Here is a 13,431-nt window from a genome sequence, read left to right as displayed (position 1 = left end):
CTACTCTGTGGGCTAAAGCACCCTTTCCAGAACGGTACTTGGAACAGCTGTGCCCACGTGGGTGTCAGGGACTCTCCCGTTAGCAGGCTTTCACTGCTGACCCCTCTTCAAGGTTGACACATCCTCTGTTTAAGTATGTTAATATTTTCAGTTGGGCTCTAGCCAAGCTCCACTGGCAGGGAGCCGTTTCTTCTCTTTAAGGTGACTTTGAAGACTCTCCACTGATCCATTACTTGCTAAAATAAAAATCTTATACTCCTGAAGAGAAAGTCTGTATCTTTCTTTTTAAGTTCTGAGGAAAACCTTCATTGTTTCTCCCAGCTACCAAAGCCTCAAGCACCTCACCAGCCTCAACAGTCACTCCTTCCGTGTCCTCTGCTGGGTCCATTAACATTAGAGTTCCTGGGGACTCTGTCCAGGGCCCTTCCCCCCTACCCCCTACTCTCTTCTCCGTGCCCACCTCAGGCCGTCCCACGACCTTAATGCTGTCTATATGCTGGTGCTTCCCACATTTATGTCCCCAGCCCAGACCCTTCCCCCAAGCCCAGACTCAAAACCTCCATCTGTCAATCCAGCACCACCAAGTAGATATCTGTTAAGCTTCTCACACTTAACAGGTCCATAAACAAACTTCTGACTGAGGTCATCACGGATTGTCTCTTCACCAAGATGTTCCTTTCTTTCTCTCACCTCTGCATCAGCAGGCCTGTCAGCCCTGTCTTCAGAATATGTTCGGAACCCACCAGGCCTCGCCAGCTCCATCACCGCCTCCGTTGTGTAAGCCCCATCATCTCTCCTCCGCTACTGCCGCAGCCTCTGCACTGGCTTCCCAGCTTCCAATCTTGCTCCCCTAAAATTTATTCTCGGCAGTCAGCTGACCCTCTAAAAACAAGTCAGATCTGATCCGGCAAGAAATGAGTGCCTCTGTCCCACAGAAAGACAAGCACAAGTCTTTTCACAGCAGCTTTATTTGTAATATTCAAAAACTTCAACTATCAACCAGAAAATGGTTAAACTTGGGTAAACAAATAGTGGTATGTTGACATAAGGGAATGCTATGTAATAATTTTTTAAAAGACTGAACTAATATATGCAGTGGCATAAAAAAGGTCTCACAAGCAAATAATGCAAAGAAGCCAGACCAAAACGAGTACATATTATTTGATTGCATTTATACAAAGTTCAAGAAAAAGCAAATTAAGCTGCAGTGATAGAGAAAATAGCGGTTGCCTCTGGGAAGCGGGAACTGACTGTGCAGGGCCACAAAGGAGCCTTTTGGGCACTGACGCGCTACGTCTTGACCTGGATGGTGGCTATAAGGGTGAGTACATATGTGAAAATCCACTGAAGATGTATTTTTCTGTATATATACCACATTTTTTAGAAAAGTTTTAATGAGATCTTATCACATTCCTTTCTTCAAATCCCCCCAATCCTTCCCATTATACTGAGGATTAAATCCAAGTGCCTGCCCTGGCTGGTGTGGCTCAGTGGATTGAGTGCCAGCCTGTGAACCAAAGGGTCACAGCTTCGATTCCCAGTCAGGGCGCATGCCTGAGTTGTGGGCTGGGTCCCCAGTGCAGGGCACATGAGAGGCAACCACACATTGATGTTTCTCTCCTTCTTTCTCCATTCCTTCCCCTCTCTAAAAATAAATAGAATCTTAAAAAAAAAAATCCAAATGCCTAACCAAGGCCTAAAAGGCCCTGAATGATCTGGCCCCTGCCTGCCCCCCAGCCCCGTCCTCACCCCTCTCCCAGGCTTCAACTGCGCTTCACCCTCGGTGGTCTTGTTCCAGTGCAGCACACCTGCCCAGCACGTACCCATCAGAGGAGGCTGGAGGTGGGCACTGAGGGTCCAGCTGGCTGGAACTGCCCGCTCCCAGATCTTTGCCTTTGTCACTTTGGGTCTCTGCTCAAAAGTCGCCGCCTCCGACCAACCTACCTAAAAGACCTAACTGCATCCCTCCCTGCTTCCCAGTCACCAGCCTACTGCCTGGCCTTATTTTTTGCGTATACTATATCCCTATCTAAAATTATTTTTATGTTTTTATTCTTTGTCTTCTCCTACTTAGATTGTCAGCTGCAGCAAGGACCTTATCTGGTGTATTTACTGCTCTGTAGTCAGTATCCATTAAGGAAACGCTTAATGAAGGATTATTCCACATAAGTTAAATATTACCCTTAGTGCATGTGATAAATCTCTTCTTACTCCCACTAAGAATCAGTGTTGAACTAGTAGGTAAAGAATTTCTGTTTAGAAGAATATAAATTAATTATTGCCTACCGGGACTTGCCCCAAATTTCAGTCTCGACGTTTTCCTATCCCCCCAACTCAGCTTTTCCTGTCCCCTCCACAAACAGCTTATGTTGTGTGAGGGAGTTAATAAGACTATGGCCCAGAAGGTAATAAATAGGTATGTAAGTAATCATGATTATATCGTTAGAGCATTTACCTGACTTGGGCACTTTTCTGGCCACTTTTTACATTAACTTGTCCCACCTCCCCATTAACTCTATGAGATGATCAGCATTTCCAGATGATGAGATTGACTTCCAGATGATGAGATTGACGCACTGATTGGTTAAGTAACTTGATATAATCACACAACTCAGAAATGGTGACAGGATTTGGGCAATATAGATCCAGAGCCCTTATTCTCTTCCCATGCATCATTTTTAAGTGTATAGTTCTATGAGTTTTAACAAATGAATATGCCATGTAAGCACCCCCTCCATTAAGATAAATAACACTTCTGTCTTGGCTGGTGTAGCTAAGTGGACTGAGTGCTTGCCTGTGAACCAAAGGGTCACTGGTTTGATTCCCAGTCAGGGTACATGCCTGGGTTGTAGGCTGGGTCCCCAGTGGAGGGGGCACGTGAGAAGCAACCACACATTGATGTTTCTCTCCCTCTTTCTCCCTCCCTTCCGCTAAAATAAATAAATATAATCTTTTTAAAAGTACCCTAAATGTTCCAATGTGCCCCTTTGTAGTCTATCTCCCCATCCTTGGCAACCACTGATCTCCTTCCTGTCACCATAAATGAGTCTTTTTCTGGTTTTGTAGCAGTAGATTCAGAAAATAGGCGAGTCTCTCTGGCTTCTCCTCAGTTTTCCAGGGTTTTTAACCACCGCCCTACACTGTTTCCTGGTGTAGCTTCTTTCCCCACTTCCCCATCAAACTGGCAACTCTTGAACAGCAGCCACCCATCTGTATTCTATCACTGCTTCTACACACCCGGCTCCAGGCACCTGAGATTGTGAGGATGCGAAAAGTAAAGAGAGACAAAACAAGGTCAATGAGAGCACCTCTAAGATACCATAAAGTCCCAAGGAGAGATGCTAACAAGTGCAACACCAAAATTCCATCCTCTAGGAGCTTATAATCCAGTTAAAGAGAGAGGCTACCTCCTATAGAAAGCCAAGAGCAAAAGCAAAACATTCATTCCTTCAAGAAGTATTTACTCAGTAAATATAATATAGTATAATGTGATTAAGCACCTGGCTCTCGAGTCCAGACAACTATTGGCTCAATTGTTGAACCCACCACTTCTTAGCACATGACCTTGGTCAAGTAACTTGATACCAGTTTCCTGATCTTAAAATGGTGGCAATAATAGGCCCTGGCCCAATGGTTCAGATGGTTGGAGCGTCAGCCCATACACCAAAAGGTTGCAGGTTCCATCCCGGGTCAGGACACATACCTAGGCTGGGGGTTCAATCCCCAGTTGGGGTGTGTACAGGAGGCAACCAATCCAAATGTTTCTCACTTCTCTCTCACCCCCTCTCTTTTTCTTTCCCTCTCTCTCCCTCCCTCTCTAAAATCAATAAATATATCCTTGTATGAGGATTTAAAAAACAAAAATAAATGAAGGTAATAGCAGGACCTACCTTGAAGGGTTGTTGTGAGAATTAGCTGAGACAATGCGCATAAAGCACTTTGTACAGTACTTGTACTGAATGAGTGTCCTAAGCCTTCTTACAGCCTTGGTGCATTTGGCACAGAGTAAGAGTTCAGTAACTATTAGCCATTGTTATTTTTATAATTATTGTATATGCTAGACACCTTTCAACATTCTCGGGAAATACAAAGTAATAGAATGAGATCCCTTAAGGATTCTTAAGGGATTCAGTTTAATGCAGGGACACTTAGATTGGGATCTACGAGCCTTCTGGAATTTTGCTTCAGGATATTGGCTATTTGTGCATATGCGTATTCTTCTTTGGTGGGGTTCATAGTTTTTGTCCTGCTCTCAGAGGACTGCCTATGGCCCACAAAACACTACAAACCCCTGGTCTAGAGCATGCATTCTCAATGAGGCTGATATTCTTCCCCAAAGAGTCAAAAATTGGTTCAGGAGGAGGTGGGAATCTTAGATATTATAATGGTTTGTGTCCCTCCAAAAGGTCATATAGTATATAAGCAGATACATAGCAGATCTGTGATATTAAAATTTTATACATGGGGGAGGGCAATTAGGAAAAAATATCTCCTCAGAGGGACAATAATAAAAAAAAGTTGAGAAACCCTGGTTTAGTGAACAATAAACTGAATAATAAAGTACCTAAGTGGACAAGCAATACTCACTATTCCAAGAATTGCTGAGCACCAGAATTTGAAACACTTACAGGGTGGAGATCTAGAGTTTGGGGGAGCCAAACTTAATGACTAGAGGAGGCACTCAAAAATTACCACTCAATGAGGACTTCCGGTCAAGATGGAGGCGTAGGTAGACACACTGTGCCTCCTTGCACAACCAAGATAGGGACGACAACAATTTAGAAACAGGATAACAACCAGAACTGACAGAAAACTGAACGGTATGGAAGTTGGACAACCAAGAAGTTAAAATAGACACGTTCATCCACACCAGTAGGAGGGGCTGAGTTGGGCAGCCAGGTGGAGAGGAATCATGGCACAGAGAGCGATGGGACCAGGCGCGTAAGGCACCCTGGGAGCGCAAGACCGCAGCGGGCGGACCCTGGGCGCGCAGGCGGTAGCTGGAAGACTCCAGGCACAGGGTGGCAACCAGCAGACCCACCAAGGTAGCAATTGTGAAGCAAGGCACTGCATGCAACCTAGGATCACAGCGCTGGGAAATAGAGCCTTGGGGCACTGATTGAAAACACCTGTGGGGATCAAGGTGCAGGGAGAGACTCCCAGCCTCATTGGAGAGCTAGTAGTTGGAGAGACCCACAAGGTCCTAGAATGTGCATAAGCCCACCCACATGGGAATTAGCACCAGAAAGGCCCAGTTTGCTTGGGGGAAGCGGCAGAAGGGACTAAAATCCAAGGGAGAGTGGAGCAAGCTCCATAGTTCCCTATCAGACCCCGCCCCCACACACAGCATCACAACCCAGCGATGTGGGTTGCCCAGCCCTGGTGAATACCTAAGGCTCGGCCCCTCATATGCAACAGGCAAACAAGACACACACACACACACACACACACACACACACACACACACACAAAATGGCCCAAACAGAAGAACAGATGAAAGCTCCACAGCAAATACAACTAAGCAACCAAGAGATAGCCAACCTATCAGATGCACAGTTCAAAGCACTGGTAATCAGGATGCTCACAGAATTGGTTGAATTTGGTCACAAATTAGATGAAAAAAAATGAAGGCTAAGCTAAGTGAAATGAAGGAAAATGCACAGGGAACCAATAGTGATGGGAAGAAAACTGGGACTCAAATCAATGGAGTGGACCAGAAGGAAGCAAGAAACAACCAAACAGAAAAGAATGAAGAAACAAGAATTCAAAAAAAATGAGGAGAGGCTTAGGAACCTCCAGGACATCTTTAAGTGTTCCAACATCTGAACTATAGGGGTACCAGAAGGGGAAGAGGAAGAGCAACAAGTGGAAAAGTTATTTGAACAAAGAATAAAGGAGAACTTCCCCAATCTGGCAAAGGAAATAGATTTCCAGGAAGTCCAGGAAGCTCAGGGAGTCCCAAAGAAGTTGGACCCAAGAAGGAACACACCAAGGCACATCGTAATTACATTAGCCAAGGTAAAAATGAAGGAGAGAATCCTAGAAGCAGCAAGAGATAAGGAGACAGTTACCTGCAAAGGAGTTCCCATAAGACTGTCATCTGATTTCTCAAAAGAGACCTTGCAGGCAAGAAGGGGTTGGAAAGAAGTATTACAAGTCATAAAAGGCAAAGACCTACATCCCAGATTGCTCTATCCAGCAAAGCTTTCATTTAGAATGGAAGGGCAGATAAAGTGCTTCTCAGAAAGGGCCAAGCTAAAGGAGTTCATCATCACCAAGCCCTTATTTTAAGAAATGTTAAAGGGACTTATCTAAAAAAAAGAAGATAAAAACATGTAGAGTAAAATGACAGCAAACTCACAATTATTAACAACCACACCTAAAAACAAAAACAAAAACAAACTAAGCAAACAACTAGAACAGGAACAGAACCACAGAAATGGAGATCACATGGAGGGTTAGCAACAGGGGAGTGGGAGGAGGAGAGAAGGGGAAAAGGTATGGAGAATAAGTAGCATAGGTGGAAAGAAACAAGGTAGGTAGAAAATAGAAGTGGGGAGGGCAGGAGTAGTAGGGGAAATGTAGAAGCTAAAGAACTTATGACACATAGACACGAACTAAATGGTGGGAATGTGGGTGGGAGAGGGTGTGCAAGGTGGAGGGGAATGAAGGTGGGGTAATGGGACAACTGTAATAGCATAATCAATAAAATATATTTTTTTTAAAAAATTATCCCTCAGTGAATGAAAGTTCAGCAATCTGAGAATGAAGGCCTGAGATAATAGTGGTCCCAAAGAGAGAGGTAGGCACTAATTTACTCTCTGATGCTGTGACTTCATCAACATGAAATCAGCTAACAGCCAAACATACCACACAGGAGCTTATGTGAAAGAACAAGCCAGAAATTTGAGAATCATCAGCATAAGGATAACAGTTGTTGAAGTCCTCACTGGGGATTCATTTGATAGGCAGGGAAGCAGAAAGGACACAGAGACTGAGGCCAAGCCGTCCACCACCTGGGGCCGCCGCAGTGAGAGAGCTCCCTGCGCCTGAGGCCAGGGGCCAGCTGCTAGCTCTGCCATTTCCAAGTGCTCCTGTGACCTCAGCTTGGGACCACATCAAAGCAACTTAATAGTAGAGCTCGGTTGGGAATTAAAAGGTCAGTTAATCCCATTATGATTAAGAAGCTGGCACCCTGACACACTCATGGTCTGAAATATCATGTCTAATCCTCCCCTAGCTTTAGACATACATAACCAGACATTAAATGACTCCGCCTGCACGTCTCACAACTCACCTATCATCTTGTCCCAAACTGAATGTTACCATTTCCATCTTGCCCCCCAAATTCATCCTGCTGCATCCTCACCCTTGATTCCTTCCACTCTCCCCTGCATTCCCTATACCCAGACTGACACCAAGTTCTACTATTTTGCCTTTTAAATACTCCCCAATGCATTTATTTGTCTTCATCCCTACTCCCGCTATAGCCCTCACGCAGGACCCAGTCTTCATCTCTCAGATCTGCCTACGCCGCTACCACGGTTCTAACACAGATCAGTCACTGCCTTGCAGAAATCCCTACTGTGGCTTCCCATCACAGATAACAAGCTTCCCCACAAACGTGTTTCAGTGATGTGCTCACACGTTCATTCCCTCAGCACTTCGGGCTGCTGGGCAGAGCCTGGAACAGCTAGAACTCCTGGGCCAACTGCCTGCAGCCTGAAGCAGCCACCTCCTTTGCCCTCAGTTGCTGCTTCAAATGGCTCCACGCAAGATGTGAAAAAGGGCTGAGAAGCACTGATCTGTGGCAGCTCCCGAGCTGGCTCTGCCCTCCTCCTGCCTTCAGCACTGAACAGCTTTAATGTGTTCCACACCATGCTGTTTATTGGTCTCTCCTTCTGCTCAGAAATCCCCCATGGACCTGGAATGAACTTCCCTCTCACCTTTCCCTGAGAAATGACGCCTTTTTCTTTGAATTACATTCAACTAGCACTTTTTCGCCAGGAAATTTTTTCTTAGATAGCCTTCCTCACGCTCTCAAAATATTGTTTCATAATAATAAATTATGTCCATCTACACCTGGAAAGCAGAACAGCCTTGCTCACCTTTGCATCTTCAGCTGCATTGCAATGTCATGTGACAAAGGATGATGCAAGAGACAAGAGAGCCAGGCTCACCTTTTCTGGCCTCGAGCTTAGGAAAGTTCATGGTTACGTAAGTCAGAAAAAAGCTTCAAGACGGGGGTGATATAACCAGGTGAAATGCAACAAAGAACACATAGAAAAGGCCCTTGGATTTAGTGTAGTTACTGAAGTCTTTGAGCACAGATTCAAACATGAGGTAAATCAGATTTGGAATGACTGAGAATGAGGAAAAATAGGAAGATACAAATCCCTTACCCAAGATGTCTGGTGGTAAAGAACAGAACACAGTGAGGGTTTCCCAAGTACTTCCAGTGCCAATTCCAACCTGTTCTGCAGTTATGAGACGTGTATGTGGTTCTCAGAGAAATCTAGCTGCCCTCCCACTCTCCTCCCTCCCCTAGTTGTATGTTTCTAGTTTTTGATTTATCCTTCCATTTCCTAAATACAAATATATAACATACCACCACACAGAAAGGTAAGGTGGCACACTACATACTGTTGTGCATGTTACTTTCTTCACTTAAAACACCCTGGAGATCTCTTCCCAACAGTGTGCAGTGTCTTCCTCATTGCTCTCTCCTGCGGTTCCACACTCCATTGTGTGGATTTACCAGGGTATTCAACCTGTCCCCTACTGAAGGGTATGAGTCGCTTCCAATCTAGTTACTACAAACAGTACTACAATGAATAGTTTTGTGCATGTTACTTCATCTTTCCCACCTGCATATCTCCAGGAACCTTACCTCTGTTCTTACTTAATACAATAACCCTGTGTCATCGATACTAAGTCTCCATCTCACAAACTAACTGCGTAAGCTTGATGTAAAGAAACAATCTCTATGACAGCGGGTCCAGCAATTGCAACAGCATGTAACAGAATGTCTTTAATAAAAATGTGGAACAAACACCCTCACGCCTACATTGCCATTCTTCTCCCAATATACAGACATTTCTTACAGAAAAAGAGAGAAGTTACTTTGCCAAGGAAAACACTACAAAGAATAAACAATGAGTTCGACTTTATTATCTCTGTGCATTTGCAAAAACACTTAGGACCAACATAGAAAAAAAATAATAAAACTTCCTGTGGGAAAAAAATTACACTTTAAAAAAAAAAGGCCTAAGGGGTCAGCCTTAACCCCAGGAAGCTACAGCAAATCTGATTGGTCCAAGGAATACAAAAGACATTGTGGAGACATAACAAGAGGAAAGAGAATGAGACATTACTGAGGGAGAGGGCCTCGAAGTGGGCCACGAGGGGGAACTGGAGGCCGGGGAGTGGGTCTCGGTGGAGGGAGGGGCCCCCTCTGGTAGCCATAGGGAGGGGGTCGTGGAGGGCCAGTGTACCCATGAGGGGGCATCAGTGGAGGAGGTCCACGCATACCATGCGGAGGCATAGGACCTGGGTGACCTGTAGGGAGAGAAAGAGAAGTTAGTCAAAGCAATAAATCGGGGAGAGCTGATGCCGGGAGAATACAGGGAGAGGACAGAGAAGCAGACAGCGAGAAGAGAAGAAAAAGCAGGGGGAACAGGGTGTGACAAAGCCACAGGAAAAGAGGAAGATGAGAGAGGTGGCTGGGCCTACTCACCCATGGGTGATCCAAACGGAGGCCCTCGGGGGGGCATGCCCATCGGAGGAGGTCCGGGATGAGGCATTCCAGGTGGGGGTCGGGGCGGTGGCTGCCCCCCTGATCCTGGGGGCCCAGCATGAGGGTGTCCTAGGCCATGAGGGCCATGGTGGGCCAGCTGCATCTGAGACATCCCTGTGAGAACACACAGACACACAGAGAAAGGGTAAGAAAATGGAAGAAAACAAAATAGAGAAAGAAATAACATCAGGAAGAGTATGAAAAATAAGGCTGGTCAAGAGTACTCTTATGCCTGACCCCATTCCAACAGTATGAACCAACCACCAAAAAATTCCTCACTCACTTTGCTTGCTCCTTCCATGATTTCGGCACTGCAATAGTGCTGCAGAAGTATTTACTGGAGTGGTTTAACCTACTGATAGGATTTGGGAAGGTAGCAGAGATTCTGTCTGAGCCAAGATCTATTTTTGGAGGATGAATAAGAATTCTTCAGATGGACAGAGTGGGAACAGAACATCAAAGGCAAAAAAGACAAGAATCATAAGTATGTGGAGCAGCACAGTATGTTCCAGGAAAGCCAGTTACGTGGTAATCAGGGGCCGGATCATGAGAAGCCTAGACTCCTCTGGCGCCAGTTTGGGATTCACTCCGTAGATAAAGGGGATTTTGAGCAAAGGTGTACAAACATCTGTGTTTTAGAAAAACTACCCTGTGAAAGTGGATTAGAAGTAGAGAAAATTGTGGAGTCAAAGTGTGAATTAGCAAGTTCCTACAGTAAGTTAGATGTGAAAAAATGAAGATATAAAAACCTGAACTAGGGCACTGATGCCATAAATATTAGAATGTCTCCGTGTCGAGAGTGGGGCGGTAAGGAATAGTCAAACACAGCTTCCCGAGCTCCGAGTTAAGCACCTGAAAACACAGACTATTAGAGGGAACTAGAGTTGAAGGGGAGGAGTAGGAAAGTGGAGCTGCCCGCTCGGCAACAAGGGTCTAGAGATTACTAACCACACATCGGAGCTACGACCTTGGAGGCACCAGGGAGCAAGTACTGGGACTATGCAGGTACGAATGGAGCAAAGGGAGCCTGTTAAGGTGGCTGAGACTGAGGTGACAGGAAAATAAAGGGAGGCTCCAGAAAAACCAAAAACCTATATAATTTTATTGCCCAATGTCACCCCAATAAATTCAGTAAGAATTAAAAATATAAAAAAGACGTGGCTAGTTTCAATTAAGTAAGAACAAAGGTCAAACCAGATCAAGCAGAACCGTCCCCTAGATTTGGCAACTGGGTCACTGCTTTGGGATGAACATCAGAGGACAGAATAGAAGTGATAGGCAGGGGAACAAAACCCAGCCAGGGTAGCTACAACCTTTGGAAAAACTTAAGAAATGGAGATAAGATGGTAGTTGTTCAAGTACAGAGTAAAGTATTGTGTGTTTGTTTTTATACAAGAATGTCTGAAGGAAAGGAAAGCTCTGAAACTATGTAGTATGGTCGACGGGAAAAGATCAGCAGCATAAGTGGTGATAGAGCTCCTCTCCCTTTCTCAGCAAAAGATACCCACCTGGATGGGGCATCCCACCCGGAGGAAATGGGTGAGGATGTGAGTGTCCATGTGCAGGATGTCCAGCCCCTGGGGTTCCTGCTGAAGGGGGCCCATGTCCTCCAGCCCCAGGAGGCATAGGTGGTGGGGGCATGGCTGGGGGTATCCCAGGTGGAAGGGCTCCAGGAGGCGGCACTGGGGGTGGGAAGGAGCCAGGAGGAGGCATGCCTATAGAAGAAATAGAAGAAGAATTAATGATAAGAAAGAGAATATCTTTAAAGAGCCTATTCCTATATGGCCTCTCAAGGCAGGATTCGCTCTTTTCTCCCCCTCCCAGCTCTCTCAAGTCAAAGCAGTGTAAGCCAACACAAACAACTTCAACCTCCTGGAGAGACTCAGCAACTTTCCTCCCCACGGCAACCATCACCCGTCAATCCCTTCTCATCACCCAATGACTCCATGTCCTCCCTTGTCGGTTCTTTTTCCTTCTTCCTGACCTATCCCCCACAAACCCAAAACAAACATATTTTGAATCAAAAGCTTTACCTGGTGGAGGAAGCCCAGACCCCAATGATGATACCACAGGATTGGGGGCAGACGGTGGAGGAGGTGCATCTGCAAAGAGCTGGTGAGGGCGGTCAGCCTGGGACAGAGGATTCTGGGCTGCCAGAAGTCGTTCAGCAGCTGAGCCATGGCGCTCGCCCTTGGAGTCCTTCTTGAAGGCATAGGACACAGTGATAGGGCGGTTACAGAGATATTGCCCATTCATAGCCTCAATCGCTGCATCCGAAGCATCAAACGAAGCAAAATTAATAAAGGCATAACCTTTGGAGTTGCCTGTGTCAGGGTCCCGCATGATCTTGGGGGTTTGTAAGATGACCCCAAAGGCACTGAAAGTATCATAAAGCAACTTCTCATCAATCTCTGGGTCCAGGTTCCCAATGAAGATGTTGGCCCCCACATCCAGATTTTTGTTGTGAGCTGATGCCTTGTTCACCCGGATGGGCTTCCCATAGAGTTTGATCATGTTCATGATCTTAATGGCATAGTCAGCATCTTCCTCACTCAAGAATTCCACAAAGCCATAGCCTGCAGAAGTGGAAGAGAGGAGATTAAATATGAAAAGTGATTCAAAATGGGGTATAACTCAATCACCTTCAAAAGCACAAAGAATAAGAAATAATAACCTCACTACAACTGAGAATGGTTCGAGAAGCAAACTGTGAGCTAGACTTAAGAAATGCTTCTCAGCCCTTTGGCTAAGATCAAATGTATACACTTAAGAGAACGAAATGTTTAGGTTGCTTATTCCAAAACAGTTGTGAATGAATGGTGCTGTGATTCTCCAGGAGTCGTCTGTCCCCTCAGTACATAAATGCACCTCTTGCCACGTACTCACCTTGGTGCTGACCAGTGACTCTATCCTTTGGCATGTGGGTGTTAACCACTGGCCCGGCCTGGAGAAATAGCTCCCACAACAGCGGTTCGCTAACCTTCTCGTCCAGGCCCCCCACGTACACAGTGGCATCTGGATGGTGAGAGCAGGAGGTCAGGGTAAGAGATGAGTATGACAGGAAAGGAGATGACAGGAACGTGAAGATGAAACCCAGGGGGGTATTGGGGGTGGAGACAGAATACAGGATCAAAAAGAAAAAAAAAAAAGACGTTAGATTAAGCCCTTATATCTTCCTCTTTGCAGGTACTAGAGTCCTCTTAAATCTGACCTGGAGTTCTGCTGCAAAGTCCCTTCATGAATTTTTTTTTTTTTTAATGGAAAGGCAGGCGATTGCCTATACAAAGCGTCACACCTACAGGCCTTAGCCTGAACCCGGCCACCCGGCCCCCAGCAGGCACCCTGTGGTCTCACGCCCTCCAGGGCGACCCAGTCTCCTGCGCCCAGGGAAAAGCCTGGTGGCCATAGTCCAGGTTTCCCAGTCCCCCTGGACCCATTGCTGACTCGTTCCCTGCAATCACCCTGGTTCCGCTCAGAGATCGGCCCGGCCGCCATGGCGAAGTCGCTCCCGCCGTCTCCAGGCAGCGACTCCGCCCCCCGACCTTAGTCACTACTTCCACTTCCGGGGCGAAGGCAGACGTAAGGGCGGTGGGCGGAAAGCGGCGGTAGGCGGAGCCGGAAGCGGCCGCGGCCAT

At 46.1% G+C, this 13,431-nt stretch overlaps 1 protein-coding gene across 1 annotated transcript; it reads right to left on the bottom strand.

The window, feature by feature from the left end:
• Positions 1 to 9,146: 9,146 nt before the first annotated feature.
• Positions 9,147 to 13,355, bottom strand: SF3B4 (splicing factor 3b subunit 4). Its single transcript, XM_045816748.1, has 6 exons — positions 13,258 to 13,355; positions 12,683 to 12,811; positions 11,830 to 12,372; positions 11,305 to 11,511; positions 9,737 to 9,910; positions 9,147 to 9,558 (listed from the first exon to the last, which is right to left on the bottom strand). Exons 1-6 carry the CDS (start codon positions 13,289 to 13,291, stop codon positions 9,371 to 9,373), a joined length of 1,275 nt encoding a protein of 424 aa, XP_045672704.1. The 5' UTR covers positions 13,292 to 13,355; the 3' UTR covers positions 9,147 to 9,370.
• Between the last annotated feature and the right edge of the window lie 76 nt (positions 13,356 to 13,431).

Source organism: Phyllostomus hastatus, unplaced genomic scaffold (assembly GCF_019186645.2).
Source record: "Phyllostomus hastatus isolate PE091 unplaced genomic scaffold, TTU_PhHast_1.1 phas_scaffold_216, whole genome shotgun sequence".
Taxonomy (NCBI): domain Eukaryota; kingdom Metazoa; phylum Chordata; class Mammalia; order Chiroptera; family Phyllostomidae; genus Phyllostomus; species Phyllostomus hastatus.
This window is presented reverse-complemented; position numbering and strand designations above follow the sequence as displayed.